Below are 17002 nucleotides of genomic sequence, written 5' to 3'. Positions count from 1 at the left end.
ATCAGTGGGAGGAATAGTGCCCCATCATTGGTATCAGTGGGAGGAATAGTGCCCCATCATTGGGATCAGTGGGAGGAATAGTGCCCTATCATTGGTGTCAGTGGGAGGAATAGTGCTCCATCATTGGTGTCAGTGGGAGGAATAGTGCCCCATCATTGGTATCAGTGGGAGGAATAGTGCCCCATCATTGGTGTCAGTGGGAGGAATAGTGCCTCATCATTGGTGTCGGTGAGAGGAACAGTGCCCCATCATTGGTATCAGTGGGAGGAATAGTGCCTCAACATTGGTGTCGGTGGAAGGAATAGTGCCCCATCATTGGTGTCAGATGTAGGAATAGTGCCTCATCATTGGTGTCAGTGGGAGGAATAGTGCCCCATCATTGGTGTCGGTGAGAGGAACAGTGCCCCATCATTGGTATCAGTGGGAGGAATAGTGCCCCATCATTGGTATCAGTGGGAGGAATAGTGCCCCATCATTGGTGTCAGTGGGAGGAATAGTGCCCCATCATTGGTATCAGTGGGAGGAATATTGCCCCATCATTGGTATCAGTGGGAGGAATAGTGCCCCATCATTGGGATCAGTGGGAGGAATAGTGCCCCATCATTGGGATCAGTGGGAGGAATAGTGCCCCATCATTGGGATCAGTGGGAGGAATAGTGCCCTATCATTGGTGTCAGTGGGAGGAATAGTGCTCCATCATTGGTATCAGTGGGAGGAATAGTGCCCCATCATTGGTATCAGTGGGAGGAATAGTGCCCTATCATTGGTGTCAGTGGGAGGAATAGTGCCCTATCATTGGTATCAGTGGGAGGAATAGTGCCCCATCATTGGGATCAGTGGGAGGAATAGTGCCCTATCATTGGTGTCAGTGGGAGGAATAGTGCCCCATCATTGGTGTCAGTGGGAGGAATAGTGCCCCATCATTGGTATCAGTGGGAGGAATAGTGCCCCATCATTGGGATCAGTGGGAGGAATAGTGCCCCATCATTGGTGTCAGTGGGAGGAATAGTGTCCCATCATTGGTAGGAGGAATAATGCCCAATCATTGGTATCAGTGGGAGGAATAGTGCCTCATCATTGGTGTCAGTGGAAGGAATAGTGCCCCATCATTGGTATCAGTGGGAGGAATAGTGCCTCATCATTGGTGTCAGTGGGAGGAATAGTGCCCCATCATTGGTGTCAGTGGGAGGAATAGTGCTCCATCATTGGTGTCAGTGAGAGGAATAGTGTCCCATCATTGGTATCAGTGGGAGGAATAGTGCCCCATCATTGGTGTCAGTGGGAGGAATAGTACCCCATCATTGGTGTCAGTGGGAGGAATAGTGCCCCATCATTGGTATCAGTGGGAGGAATAGTGCCTCATCATTGGTGTCGGTGGAAGGAATAGTGTCCCATCATTGGTAGGAGGAATAGTGCCCCATCATTGGTATCAGTGGGAGGAATAGTGCCCCATCATTGGTATCAGTGGGAGGAATAGTGCCCCATCATTGGTGTCAGTGGGAGGAATAGTGCCCCCTCATTGGGATCAGTGGGAGGAATAGTGCTCCATCATTGGTGTCAGTGGGAGGAATAGTGTCCCATCATTGGTGTCAGTGGGAGGAATAGTGCCCCATCATTGGTATCAGTGGGAGGAATAGTGCCCCATCATTGGTATCAGTGGGAGGAATAGTGCCCCATCATTGGTATCAGTGGGAGGAATAGTATCCCATCATTGGTGTCAGTGGGAGGAATAGTGCCCCATCATTGGTATCGGTGGGAGGAATAGTGCTCCATCATTGGTGTCAGTTGGAGGAATAGTGCTCCATCATTGGTGTCAGTGGGAGGAATAGTGCCCCATCATTGGTGTCAGTGGGAGGAATAGTGCCCCATCATTGGTGTCAGTGGGAGGAATAGTGTCCCATCATTGGTAGGATGAATAATGCCCCATCATTGGTATCAGTGGGAGGAATAGTGCCTCATCATTGGTGTCAGTGGAAGGAATAGTGCCCCATCATTGGTATCAGTGGGAGGAATAGTGCCTCATCATTGGTGTCAGTGGGAGGAATAGTGCCCCATCATTGGTGTCAGTGGGAGGAATAGTGCCCCATCATTGGTGTCAGTGGGAGGAATAGTGTCCCATCATTGGTAGGAGGAATAATGCCCAATCATTGGTATCAGTGGGAGGAATAGTGCCTCATCATTGGTGTCAGTGGAAGGAATAGTGCCCCATCATTGGTATCAGTGGGAGGAATAGTGCCTCATCATTGGTGTCAGTGGGAGGAATAGTGCCCCATCATTGGTGTCAGTGGAAGGAATAGTGCCCCATCATTGGTGTCAGTGGGAGGAATAGTGCTCCATCATTGGTGTCAGTGAGAGGAATAGTGTCCCATCATTGGTATCAGTGGGAGGAATAGTGCCCCATCATTGGTGTCAGTGGGAGGAATAGTACCCCATCATTGGTGTCAGTGGGAGGAATAGTGCCCCATCATTGGTATCAGTGGGAGGAATAGTGCCTCATCATTGGTGTCGGTGGAAGGAATAGTGTCCCATCATTGGTAGGAGGAATAGTGCCCCATCATTGGTATCAGTGGGAGGAATAGTGCCCCATCATTAGTGTCAGATGTAGGAATAGTGCCCCCTCATTGGGATCAGTGGGAGGAATAGTGCTCCATCATTGGTGTCAGTGGGAGGAATAGTGTCCCATCATTGGTGTCAGTGGAGGAATAGTGCCCCATCATTGGTGTAAGTGGGAGGAATAGTGCCCCATCATTGGTATCAGTGGGAGGAATAGTATCCCATCATTGGTGTCAGTGGGAGGAATAGTGCCCCATCATTGGTATCAGTGGGAGGAATATTGCCCCATCATTGGTGTCAGTGGGAGGAATAGTGTCCCATCATTGGTGTCAGTGGGAGGAATAGTGCCCCATCATTGGTATCAGTGGGAGGAATAGTGCCCCATCATTGGTATCGGTGGGAGGAATAGTGCTCCATCATTGGTGTCAGTTGGAGGAATAGTGCCCCATCATTGGTGTCAGTGGGAGGAATAGTGCTCCATCATTGGTGTCAGTGGGAGGAATAGTGTCCCAACATTGGTATCAGTGGGAGGAATAGTGCTCCATCATTGGTGTCAGTGGGAGGAATAGTGCCCCATCATTGGTGTCAGTGGGAGGAATAGTGTCCCATCATTGGTAGGAGGAATAATGCCCCATCATTGGTATCAATGGGAGGAATAGTGCCTCATCATTGGTGTCAGTGGAAGGAATAGTGCCCCATCATTGGTATCAGTGGGAGGAATAGTGCCTCATCATTGGTGTCAGTGGAAGGAATAGTGCCCCATCATTGGTGTCAGTGGAAGGAATAGTGCCCCATCATTGGTGTCAATGGGAGGAATAGTGCTCCATCATTGGTGTCAGTGGGAGGAATAGTGTCCCATCATTGGTAGGAGGAATAATGCCCCATCATTGGTATCAATGGGAGGAATAGTGCCTCATCATTGGTATCAGTGGGAGGAATAGTGCCTCATCATTGGTGTCAGTGGGAGGAATAGTGCCCCATCATTGGTGTCAGTGGGAGGAATAGTGCCCCATCATTGGTATCAGTGGGAGGAATAGTGCCCCATCATTAGTATCAGTGGGAGGAATAGTGTCCCATCATTGGTGTCAGTGGGAGGAATAGTGCTCCATCATTGGTGTCAGTGGGAGGAATAGTGTCCCATCATTGGTGTCAGTGGGAGGAATAGTGCCCCATCATTGGTGTCAGTGGAGGAATAGTGCCCCATCATTGGTATCAGTGGGAGGAATAGCGCCCCATTATTGGTATCAGTGGCAGGAATAGCGCCCCATCATTGGTCCTAGCAGGAGAAATAATGCCCCATCGAGGTATCAGTGGGAAGAAGAGTATCCCATTAATGGTGAAAGTGGGAGGAATGGTGTCTCATCATTGGTGTCAGTTGGAACAATAGTGTCCCAACGGCCGAATAGAGGCAAGCAAAAGACCATATCTGGCCCCCAGACCGCAGTTTGGAGACCACTGATCTACAGGGTAGGAGCTAACCCAGACATACTTGGGCTGGGAGTTCCAGAGGATTGGAGAGGCTCTGGAGAAGTCCTGGAGGTGAGCGTGGGAGGAGGTAACAAGGGAACTGGAGAGCAGGAGTTCTTGGGATCAGCATAGAGGACGGTTTGGGCAATATCTGCAGATGAGGTTGTTGATGCAGCTGGGGGCTCTTCATCACAGCCAATCTGATGAAGAGGGGATCACCCTTCGAAACGCGTCAACCTGTTTGGAAGGTCTTCACCCAGGACACCAGACATTTTCATGTCCATTACGATGTGTGATGTGCCATTTCATTCGTGCTGCTTGTGAGCTCCATGAGCAAGGCCCTCCAGTTCCTTCTGTACTGAACTGTATGGTAATTGTACCGCCCCCCATTATATTGTAAAGAGCGGCACAAACTGCTGGCGCCATAAATCCTGTATAATAATAATATTGAATATTCCTCCTATTAAAACCAATGGTGGACCAGTGTTTACTCCCACTGATGCCGGGGCATTTTCTACTCCCACCGGCCACAGTCCGGCCCCCCTAAAGCCTTAAGGACAGTCAACTGGCAGACCCCTGCTGTAGATGATCCTTGAAAACCCATTTATTCAGGGAAGTCCACCCCACCTAAGAACTGTACCTGAGTCACCTCCATTAAGTCATCCCCCACAGCTATCACCTTTTGTACCCCCTCCACCTCCCTTTAGATTGTAAGCTCCATGAGCAAGGCCCTCCGATTCCTTCTGTACCGAACTGTATGGTAATTGTACCGCCCCCCTTTCTATTGTAAAGTGCGGCACAAACTGTTGGCGCCATATAAATCCTGTATAGTAATAATGAAGAGGAGATCACCCCTTGAAACGCGTCAGCCTGTTTGGAAGGTCTTCACGTATTTGGGGTTCGCCCAGGACACCAGACGTTTTCCTGCCCATTACAATATTCGATGTGTTGTTTGTGAATATACATCTACTCCTTTTTTTACAAATAAAAACATTATTGCGGTAATCCGCCAGGCTGGTGCGCCCTCCATTCCTGGTCTTTGCAGTGAGTCAGCAGACACAGATGGAGCCACAGACAATGACCCGCAGTATGCAATATCAGAATATATTGAAGAGACGCCTAAGTTCTAACAGCTCACATATTTAATCTCCAAACACGGAAGGTTTCTTCACAGTAAGAGCTGTGAAAATGTGGAATAGACTCCCTCCAGAGTTGGTTGTGGCCGGCTCAGTGGATTGCTGTAGGAAAGTCCTGGATCCTTTCTTGTATACACAGAATCAGGGGTGGACTGACCATTTGGAAACTCGGGCACTGCCCGAGGGCCCGGGGTCAGTAGGGGGCCCCATGAGATGCCCCTGGTACCTTTTTCATAGGCTTTTTTGAGTTTGGGCAAGGACACAGGGGCCCCATGATCCCCTTATTGCCCGGGGGCCCCATGAGTTGTCAGTCCGCCCCTGCACAGAATATAACTGGATCAGGGGCGGACTGACTATTTGGAAACTCGGGCACTGCCCGAGGGCCCGGGGTCAGTAGGGGGCCCCATGAGATGCCCCTGGTACCTTTTTCATAGGCTTTTTTGAGTTTGGGCAAGGACACAGGGGCCCCATGATCCCCTTATTGCCCGGGGGCCCCATGAGTTGTCAGTCCGCCCCTGCACAGAATATAACTGGATCAGGGGCGGACTGACTATTTGGAAACTCGGGCACTGCCCGAGGGCCCGGGGTCAGTAGGGGGCCCCATGAGATGCCCCTGGTACCTTTTTCATAGGCTTTTTTGAGTTTGGGCAAGGACACAGGGGCCCCATGATCCCCCTATTGCCCGGGGGCCCCATGAGTTGTCAGTCCGCCCCTGAACTGGATATAACATTTATAGGGAAAGTTGATCCAGGGAATATCCGATTTCCTCTCGGGGGATCAGGAAGGAATTTTTCCCCTGCAGGAGGAGATTGGATCGTGCTTTGCTGGGTTTTTCGCCTTCCTCTGGATCCACTGTGGGTGCGGGACTCTAACTTTTTTTTTTTTTTCTCTATGGTTGAACTGGATGGACTTTTGTCTTCTTTCAGCCAGACTAACTATGTAACTATATGTAACATATCAGTGTACATGAAATAAAGACCCTCACACATCAGTTATATATATAAAAAACATTTATTTTAATAAAAGTAAAATTCTCAGTACCAAGCAATTAAATATCAGTACAAAAGTCTTTGCACTTCCCATGAAGATTCGGCTCAGGCAGAGCACAAGCCTTGTAAACATCTCTTAATATTGGGGGGGGGGGGGTACCTGGCAGTCCTGGGGCGACAGGCTGGGGTCGGAATCCGGGACGGTTTGGGGGGGGGGGGGGGTCCTATGATCGGGCTGAGGATATCAGTGCAGACCCCTCGGAAAACCCGCAGGATAAACATGACAGACCTACAATCTATACTATCCAGGGACACCAATAACATGGCCAGAGAGACGCAGCCTCTGCGACCACCTCATGCGTCTCAGTCTTACGCTATGGTTGTATTGATACATATATATTTTTTTTTATTTTTTTTTATATATATATATTGGCATTCCTATTTCATTTTAATAAAGTAAATAAATAATTTTATGAAAACATTTTTTTATATAAAAAAGGGTCAGATTAGATCAATATTATAAATGATAGAAATAAGTTGGGTTTCCATCCTTGGAAGTTTCTTCCTCTCGCAGGACAGACACGACTATTAAGGCTCATGCCTGGTGGCCCATGTGATGTACAATACGGCCGCGTTCCACCCCCACGGGGAGCCACTGGTGTTGTGTACCAGTCAGTGACACGGTATGGCTGTGCGCGGGTACGCGCAGCTCTGAGCGTCAGAACACGCAAGTGCCACCCTGACATAGGTGGCCTGCATTCGGGGCTGTACGTCCCTATGCGTGTGCGTGTTTCACACCTTCCAGTGTATGCCCACGTACAGCCGTATCCTGAGATTTATCAGTACGGGTGACGGGACGCATCGCCCGCGACTCCCACAATACGGCCATATTTCATGTTATATGACCCAATGCACCCATGCGTGAGCTCTTAATATTCGCCAAATCCTATAGAACTTCCAAGAACTTACAGCCTTATAGAAATAAAATGTAGAAAAAACATAAAAATTTTTTTTTTTACCTAACCTATACCCTCACCGGCCACTTTGTTAGGTCCACCTGTTCAATGGCTTGCAAACACAAATGGCTAATCAGCCAATCCCATGGCAGCAGCTCAATGCATTGAGCCATCTAGATGTGGTGAAGACAACTTGCTGAAGTTCAAAACGAGCATCAGAATGGGGAAGAAAGGGGATTTAAGTGACCTTGAACGTGGCGTGGTTGTTGGTGACAGACGGGCTGGTCTGAGTATTTCAAGAACTGCCGATCTATTGGGATTTTCACGCCCAACCATCTCTAGGGAAATCCAGACTCATCAGACCAGGCAATGTTTTACCAGTCTTCTGTTGTCCAGTTTTGGTGATCCTGTGTGATTTGTAGCCTTCGTTTCCTGTTCTTGGCTGACAGGAGTGGCACCTGGTGTGGTCCTCTGCTGCTGTAGCCCATCTGCTTCAAGGTTGGACTTGTTGTGTGTTCAGAGATGGGATTCTGCATACCTTGGGTGTAACGAGTGGTTATTGGAGTTACTGTTACCTTTCTATCATCTGGTGTCAAGGTCCTACCTTTTCCCAGAGACTGTGCAGCTTCATGTACTGGCGTCCATCTTGGATTTCTGCTGAGCATGGTGGGAATCCTTTATGCCTTCAGGTCTCTGAGGTCCATCCCCCAGAGGGGTGTGGCTGAGTACATATAAGCCTGTGATCCGCACATGCTCTTTGCACTTGTGTATTGTGTCTTTGTCTTGCTACAGCTCTGTTTATACTCTCGTGACTCTTCTGGTGTCTGACTCGGCTTGTGACTAGACCATTCTCTGTGTTTTCCTTTGATCTGACCTTCCGTTGCTGAACCCGGCCCGTGACCTGTGATTCTCTGTCTACTGTTCTGTACCGTTTTGTCCCGTTGTTGTCGACCCGGCCTGCCTGACTACGCTATTGTCATTCTTACCAGCTACACGCCATTGGCGGCAGCCATTACCGCAGCCGGGGTGTCTCAGGGGCCGTGACCTGGTTCCTGGCTGCGTCAAGTCCATCCCCACCATCAGGGGCCCTGGTGAAGGGCAGCCTGGGACTTAGACTCCGCGCCCTGAGGGACTTCGGTCTGTTGGTGGTGGTTGTCATCAGTCAGTGCGTTACCCTGCCACTAGGCCTACCTGTCCGTTCCACAGCCCTGCCCTGACATCTGGAACCAGTCTGCCCATTCTCCTTTGACCTCAACAAGGCATTTTCCTCCACACAACTGCCACTCACTGGATAGTTTCTCTTTTTCAGACCATTTTCTGTAAACCCCAGAGATGGTTGTGTGGGAAAATCCCAGTAGATCAGCAGTTTTTGAAATATTCAGTCCAGCCCATCTGGCCCCAACAAACATACCACGTTCAGAGTCACTTAAATCCCCTTTCTTCCCCATTCTGATGCTCGATTTGAACTTCAGCAAGACATCTCCACCACGTCTAGATGCCTAAATGCATTGAGTTGCTGCCATGTGATTGGCTGATTAGCAATTTGTGTTAGAGAGCCATTGAACAGGTGGACCTAATAAAGTGGCCGTTGAGTGGCTCATGGTATCTGCTGCATAGCCACTTTTTTCGTTCAGCATATTTTTTTTTTTTTTTAGAAATTTTAGAAGAGGCGGAAACTTTAAAGTCTGACTTACCTTTAAAGCCTGACTTGACTTTAAGTTTTAATTCACCAAATGCATTGCATTCCAGGTGTATCAAAAACAAAAGGGGTGCAACTACAGTATGAAAAGCCTGTCCCCAACTATGGGGGAAGCAGAGGTCTCTCTCCAGAGTTCATTCATACCTCCGGCTGAGCCAGAGCAAGTCTTCAGCACCTAATATGGGTCTTGCTGATTGGAGTTCTCTAGTTCTGACTTAGCATGGTTAATGTTAGACCTCTGCAGAGAGACCACTGTTTTCATGCAAAGGTATGCTGGCAGGGGGCAGCCTTTTCTACCCAGCCTGTGGCTACTTTCTAAAAAACAAAAATAATCCATAAGACTTTGCACAGCTGTTTTGATGCATGAATGTAGTCAAACTAAAAGTTCAATTGGGCTTTACATTTTTTTCCATTGTGAATACAGTAAAGGAGGGGTATAATCCCTGTCAATATTTTTTTTTGTCATCTGTGTCCCATTGGGGAGATTTCCCTCTACTTCCTGTCCCATAAACAAAACTGGAAGTGAGAGAAAATCCCTCCAAAGTGAAGGAATGCTTCCAAAGTGAAGGAATGCTTCCAAAGTGAAGGAATCCCTCCAAAGTGAAGGAATGCTTCCAAAGTGAAGGAATCCCTCCAAAGTGAAGGAATGCTTCCAAAGTGAAGGAATCCCTCCAAAGTGAAGAAATGCTTCCAAAGTGAAGGAATCCCTCCAAAGTGAAGGAATCCCTCCAAAGTGAAGGAATGCTTCCAAAGTGAAGGAATGCTTCCAAAGTGAAGGAATGCTTGGTTTTTATCGGAGTCACCTTTACTAAGGCCACAGAAAGTAATAGTAAAATCAAAATGTTACACGTTCCAACCAAACCAGGAACATCGTGGACATCTTCCAATCTAGATTCACTTGGGGGTCATTTTTATGAACATGTTCACGGAAGATTCACACAACCTTCACCCAGGATTCACACTTTTATTTCAATTGAACCCAACTGTGAAACTTGAGGAATGTTATAACTAGACCCCTTAAAGTGCTCTTACTGTAATCTCTATGGGCAAAGTTGGTTAGCTTCAAGTAAATTCTCGGATATACTGACATCTTCAATACCAACAAGTTTCTGCATTCATAATGTGTAATATTCACAGGTCCTTTAACAGAAACCATGACAGACTGGAAATGTATCTAATTGGTTGGTCCATGGAGGACTCATGGTCCATTTTATTGTATGCTTAAGATGTATCCTCAAAGATCATCATTTGTCAACAGGACATGAGGCACAACTTTGTCCTTGTACATGACCACTGATGAGGTGGACCTTTTGAGATGTTTCACATCCTCTACATGTAGCCTGGGCAGTAACAACAAGAACATTTATCCAAAAAGCCACCCTTTGTGTGGGGTTTGTAGGCCAAAAAAGGTGAAGTTAAGAAGGTATCTAGTAGTAGTAGTTAGTCAAATTCAACTAGACGTGTTCTGTAATGTTGAAGACATTTAGCTACGAGTTGTGAAACGTCTTGAAGATTACAAGAGTAGAATGTGACTTACACCTACTAGCTATACCACAACCAGAGTATAAATGAGAACCTTCACAAACATCTTATTATAGAAAATTATGAAGGTATGAAATAAAACAATAATTATGATCAACGTTTGCGGACATCACTGGAATTCAATAATATGTGTTCCGAAATAAGGCCTTTTGAAAGAAGGGAATGTCCATTTTTTTGATAGACAGACAGTCAATTTCCAAGGATTCTGTAAGATTTCATCAGTGGTCCCACAAGTCTAGGTTGATTATGGAGAACATAACATCTACCTCAGAAGAAGAAGAAGTTTATTCCTAGAAAACTTCCAGTATGACAGACAACCCTTCAAGATATCCTTCCATAAGTCACATCTGGAGACATTATCCCAGGGTTCAGTGCTATTATTACAGAGGTGGCTGAGAAAGCCAGGAAGACCACGGGTCTGGGGGTTCCTTTCAGTGCAGTACACCACAACATGGACTCATGGATGTTTGAAGGTAGTCACATCTCTAACCTCTCAGCGATGTCCATCCAATCTGAAAATATGTCATTCAAGGATCTGAAGGGGTAATCTCATCCTAATAGTGCAAATGTCAGGACGCTGCCCCTCCTAGCCCTTGGCAGAGGAAAATCACAAGTACCTTGCATGTCATTGTTTCTGGAGGAATGCCGCTGCCGCTGCTTGAACTTTGCTTCCTGGCTTTGGCCTAAGAACACAGAGTAAGAGACAATGAGACAGATGAAGCTCAAGTACATGTGTACCTTGAACAAACCTATGACTAAGCGTGGTATATGGCTTTGAGGAGCTCAGTACCTACCAGTGGTGTCCTTTAAGCTGGGTGGCGGATTCAGTGATGGGAGGTTTACTGTTGGCCGGTGTCATGACAAGTAAACAGTCCTTCTTCTGGATTGGGTTTCCAGGCAGCGGCTTCCGAGGAGGATTTAACTGGATAGAGAACAACAGAATCGCTTAATATATTTTTACTGGAAAAAATGTGGCATTCATACAATCGCTTAGACTTGAGATTACCACAAAAAATAGCAATAACAATAACAATCTCCCCAGAAACTATAAAACAATTAAACAATGATCAAAAAGATATGACAATTGTATGACTTGATTTCAGACTCAAGAATCCGCTTGAATTGGTAGGATTCAGAAAATCAAGTTAAGAGCCAAAGTGGGCTTTCAGTTTAAAAAGTGTGATATATATAATTCCATAGGGGGGAGCCTTTGCTGAGAAGTGAGGTAAGGGTTTACATAAAACACCTTTTCAAAATTTTAAGATAAAAATAGAGGGTATCTAAAAAAAAAGAGTCTAAAAGAGAACAGAAGAGGGGTGGAGAGAGGCAAAAAGGGAGGGGAAGGAAGAGTAGAAGGCAAAGTTTCCGATGGAATGGTCCAACCAGCTGTTCTTAGCTGCCAGTATAGCCAACATAATTCCAAAGAAAGGGCAAGATCTCAGAAGAATCAACAACACCAGTCCATGAAGACCATGAGTCTTTACATTTGATGAAATTATCGTTGGCAATTGCCAGCATCTCCTCCATTTGCTCCAATGGAGTTCAGTTCAGTAACCCATTCTTGAATGGATGGTTCAGTGGGGGACTTCCAGTGCCTAGGAATTAGGGCATGACCAGCTATTAAAAAGAATCAGAATATATTCTTCTTAATATGTTTAATCGTTCCAGGTATCATGGAAAGGAGGGCCAGTGTAGCCAACATAATTCCTAAGAAAGGGCAAGATCTCAGAAGAATCAACAAAATCAGTCCATGAAGACCACGAGTCTTTAAATTTGATGAAATTATCGTTGGCAATTGCCAGCATCTCCATTTGCTCCAATGGAGTTCAGTTCAGTAACCCATTCTTGAATGGATGGTTCAGTGGGGGATTTCCAGTGCGTAGGAATTAAGGCATGACCAGCTATTAGAAAGAATCAGAATAGATTCTTCTTAATATGTTTAATCGTTCCAGGTATCATGGAAAGGAGAGCCACCTCCTGGTGTTTCTGGCCACGCCCTGCCCGTTAGAAGATGACTTAAATGAAAGTCTTATTTTAGAGCAAGACCACCATATGTGGAGTTGTGCACCAAGAGAACAGCAGAATTACAGAAACAAAACAGACATATATTGAACAAAATTTAAATTAGAATTACTGAGGCCACCCATGGCAGTCTTGGCCTAGTGGTGAATCAAGCCCTGATCTTGAAGATCTCACTGCTGGAGTCATCAAGAAGTAAAAGAAGCTAAAAAAAAACTAAGCCCCCTTCCCCACTCCCATACACTACTTATGATATGACTTTTTGGGTGGATGAACGCTTTGACTTTTTCTTGATGAATGAATGGACAGCAAAAAAGTACCTGCGGAGTGCAGACAGGTCAGGTAGGCAGTGATTTTTTTGGAGGTAGAAGCTTGGTGAGCTGGCTCTCCTAATTGGCCTAGTGGCCAATCAGGCCCTGATCTTAAAGATCTCACTGCTGGAGTCATCAAGAAGTAAAAGAAGCTAAAAAAAACAAAAAAACTAAGCCTCCCATCCCACCCCACCCTGGACTCTACTAATGATATGACTTTTTGGGTGGATGGACTCTTTGACTTTTTCCAGAAGGATGAATGGACAGCTCAAAGCACCTGTGGAGTGCAGACTGGGCAGGTGGACAGTGTTTTTTTTTGAAGGTAGAAGGTGGTGAACTGGCTCTCCTAATTGGCTTAGTGGTGAATCAATTTCTGATCTTAAAGATCTCCCTGATGGAGTCATCAAGAAGTAAAGGAAGCTAAAAAAAAGACTAAGCCCCCCCCCCACCCCACCCCTGGACACTACTTGTGATATGACTTTTTGGGTGGATGGACTCTTGACTTTTTCTTGATGGATGAATGGACAGCTCAAAGTACCTGCAGAGTGTGGACAGGGCATTTGGGCAGTGGTTTCTTTGGCAGTAGAAGCTTGGTGAGCTGGCTCTCCTGTTCGGCCAATTGATGAATCAGGCCCTGATCTTGAAGATCTCACTGCTGGAGCCATCAAGAAGTAAAAGAAGCTAAAAAAAAAGACTAAGCCCCTCACCCCACCCCCCGGACACTACTTGTGATATGACTTTTTGGGTGGATGGACTCTTTTGACTTTTTCTTGATGGATGAATGGACAGCTCAAAGCACCTGCGGAGTGTGGACAGGGCATTTGGGCAGTGGTTTCTTTGGAGGTAGAAGCTTGGTGAGCTGGCTCTCCTGTTCAGCCAATTGATGAATCAGGCCCTGATCTTGAAGATCTCACTGCTGGAGCCATCAAGAAGTAAAAGAAGCTAAAAAAAAAAAAGACTAAGCCCACACCCCACCCGGGACTCTACTAATGATATGATTTTTTTTTTTGGGTGGATGCACTCTTTGACTTTTACCAGATGGATGAATGGACAGCTCAAAGTACCTGTGGAGTGCGGACAGGACAGTTGGGCAGTGGTTTCTTTGGAGGTAGAAGCTTTTTGAGCTGGCTCTCCTCTTTTGCCGGAATGATGGGTGATGATTTGACTGGTGGAGGTGGTCTGGATGGCTTCAGCTGTATGAAGGATTTGGTCGTCTGGCTGGAGGGCGGGTGTAGAGGGCGCACGATGTTGACCGGCTGAGAACTGCTTGTTGACGCACTGCTTTTTCCATGAAAGACGCCCCAAGAGCTCTGTGTGGATGGAGAGTAACATTAATAAAAATTATCAAGCAGGAAATCATGTATTCGTCCCACTCCATAACAGGCAGGTCAAATATAAATGAGGCAGTGACCCAATTAATCGGAATTAGTCCTCAAGTGCCCTGTTATATCTTCCGGGGGTGACCAAGCTGTATTGCTTAACTGCAAAAGAGAAAAATCAGGTCCCTGGTCTGTGAGACAAAAAAAATGTAAGCTGGCCCAGGGTGGCCCCTCCCAGGATAACTGGGCATGCCTCAGGTTTTTACTAGTGTTCTAGGAGGATGGACATCTCTACTTTAGCTCTACTGGGAAAAGACCAATCTATTTTTTACTGGCACTATTTTTTTCTCCATTAAGACATTGCTGCTTGAGCTGGTCACTATAGCCTAAGAAGTGCCACTTGATTGGACATTGACAGTATAGCCTGCAAGTGACCTTCAGACAATGGGTTCCATGTAAGGAGCTTTCCAGTGCCCGTTCCAGTGATGGGTTAGCTGTAGAATGCTTTCCAGGTTTAGAGCCATTGGCCATGATGCGGTAGCTCCTGATGCTCAGCCTGATCGGCATACTCATTTCAGAGCAAGTCTTCAGCGTCGAGGCAGGCGCTAAGGCACGGGTGTCAAACTGGCTGACCTCCAGCTGTTGCCAAACAACAAATCCCATGAGGCATTGCAAGATTGACAGTTACAAACATGACTCCCAAAGGCAGTGGCATGATGGGACTTGTAGTGGGACCCCGCATTAACTATATCCACTCTCCCCGGACCCCGCATTCGCTGGATGGAGACCTGACACCGTGCATTCCACGTGTAGTAACGGACTACTACTGACTAAGAACAAAGTGTCTAAATCCAGTCAACTTTCGAATGCTCCATACACCCACTCCGCATAAGACATGCGGTGCAGGAAAGGAACACCCAGAGCCCCACCCACCTCTTTATACACCTCTACGTTAAAGGGGCACTGAAGCAAGAAGTGGTCCATAGTCTCCATTTCACCCCCACACTCCGACCTCGGACAACCACGGTCACCCGGAGGACGGTACTTCAAGTTACCCCTCAAGTAGAGCCTACCATGGAAAGCGAGCCAGGCCTGATTCACTATATCCGCTCTCCCCGGACCCTGCATTCACTATATCTGGTCTCCCCGGACCCCGCATTCACTATATCCGCTCTCCCCGGACCCTGCATTCACTATATCCGCTCTCCCCGGACCCTGCATTCACTATATCTGGTCTCCCCGGACCCCGCATTCACTATATCTGGTCTCCCCGGACCCCGCATTCACTATATCCGCTCTCCCCGGACCCCGCATTCACTGTATCCGCTCTCCCCGGACCCCGCATTCACTGTATCACCCTCTCCCCGGACCCCGCATTCACTATATCCGCTCTCCCCAGACCCCGCATTCACTATATCCGCTCTCCCCGGACCCTGCATTCACTATATCCGCTTTCCCCGGACCCCGCATTCACTATATCCGCTCTCCCCGAACCCCGCATTCACTATATCCGCTCTCCCCGGACCCCGCATTCACTATATCCCGTCTCCCCGGACACCGCATTCACTATATCCGCTCTCCCCGGACCCCGCATTCACTATATCCGCTCTCCCCGGATCCCGCATTTACTATATCCGCTCTCCCCGGACCCTGCATTCACTATATCCGCTCTCCCCGGACCCCGCATTCACTATATCCGCTCTCCCCGGACCCCGCATTCACTATATCCGGACTCCTCGGACCCCGCATTCACTATATCCGCTCTCCCCGGACCCCGCATTCACTATATCCGCTCTCCCCGGACCCCGCATTCACAATATCTGCTCTCCCCTGACCCTGCATTCACTATATCCGCTCTCCCTGGACCCCACATTCACTATATCCGCTCTCCCCGGACCCCGCATTCACTATATCCGCTCTCCCCGGACCCCGCATTCACTATATCCGCTCTCCCCGGACCCCGCATTCACTATATCCGCTCTCCCCGGACCCTGCATTCACTATATCCGCTCTCCCCGGACCCCGCATTCACTATATCCGCTCTCCCCGGACCCCGCATTCACTGTATCCGCTCTCCCCGGACCCCGCATTCACTATATCCGCTCTCCCCGGACCCCGCATTCACTATATCCGCTCTCCCCGGACCCCGCATTCACTATATCCGCTCTCCCCAGACCCCGCATTCACTATATCCGCTCTCCCCGGACCCTGCATTCACTATATCCGCTCTTCCCGGACCCTGCATTCACTATATCCGCTCTCCCCGGACCCCGCATTCACTATATCCGCTCTCCCCAGACCCCGCATTCACTATATTCGCTCTCCCCGGACCCCGCATTCACTATATCCGCTCTCCCCGGACCCCGCATTCACTATATCCGCTCTCCCCGGACCCCGCATTCACTATATCCGCTCTCCCCAGACCCCGCATTCACTATATCCGCTCTCCCCGGACCCTGCATTCACTATATCCGCTCTCCCCGGACCCCGCATTCACTATATCTGGTCTCCCCGGACCCCGCATTCACTATGTCCGCTCTCCCCGGACCTCGCATTCACTATATCCGCTCTCCCCGGACCCCGCATTCACTATGTCCGCTCTCCCCGGACCTCGCATTCACTATATCCGCTCTCCCCGGACCCTGCATTCACTATATCCGCTCTCCCCGGACCCCGCATTCACTATATCCGCTCTCCCCGGACCCTGCATTCACTATATCCGCTCTCCCCGGACCCCGCATTCACTATATCCGCTCTCCCCGGACCCCGCATTCACTATATTTCCATTTGTGTATGTGATAAAGTTCACAATCATGGCTTTTAGCGGTTATGTTACCTTCTGTGCGGCCGGCGGGGCAGCAGATGGGGGAACGGTGCGCTGCGTGAAGATTGTTTTGGACTGAGCGCGCGGCTGCTGCTGGCGAGGAGGGTTACCCATTCTGCGAGAAAACAAATCACCATTAGAAGGTGTTTAGGACATCTACATATTATGTGGCTAAGGGGGTCCTGAC

The 17002-nt window shown here is 48.0% G+C and overlaps 1 protein-coding gene across 2 annotated transcripts in view; it reads right to left on the bottom strand.

The window, feature by feature from the left end:
* Positions 1-9750: 9750 nt before the first annotated feature.
* Positions 9751-17002, bottom strand: part of LOC149435188 (disintegrin and metalloproteinase domain-containing protein 19-like) — a 42872-nt gene continuing 35620 nt past the window's right edge. For both annotated transcript variants that reach the window (XM_089662917.1, XM_089662918.1), the window contains exons 13-16: positions 16828-16930; positions 13737-13982; positions 11137-11264; positions 9751-11025 (exon numbers count right to left, since the gene is read on the bottom strand). In XM_089662917.1, coding sequence (XP_089519043.1) covers positions 10968-11025; positions 11137-11264; positions 13737-13982; positions 16828-16930 — 535 coding nt within the window. In that variant the 3' untranslated portion in view covers positions 9751-10967. The remainder of the gene's footprint in view (positions 11026-11136; positions 11265-13736; positions 13983-16827; positions 16931-17002) is intronic.

The sequence above is a fragment of the Staurois parvus genome, unplaced genomic scaffold, assembly GCF_062004578.1.
Source record: "Staurois parvus isolate SC_StPar_1 unplaced genomic scaffold, SC_StPar_1.0 ptg001588l, whole genome shotgun sequence".
Classification (NCBI taxonomy): Eukaryota; Metazoa; Chordata; class Amphibia; order Anura; family Ranidae; genus Staurois; species Staurois parvus.
This window is presented reverse-complemented; position numbering and strand designations above follow the sequence as displayed.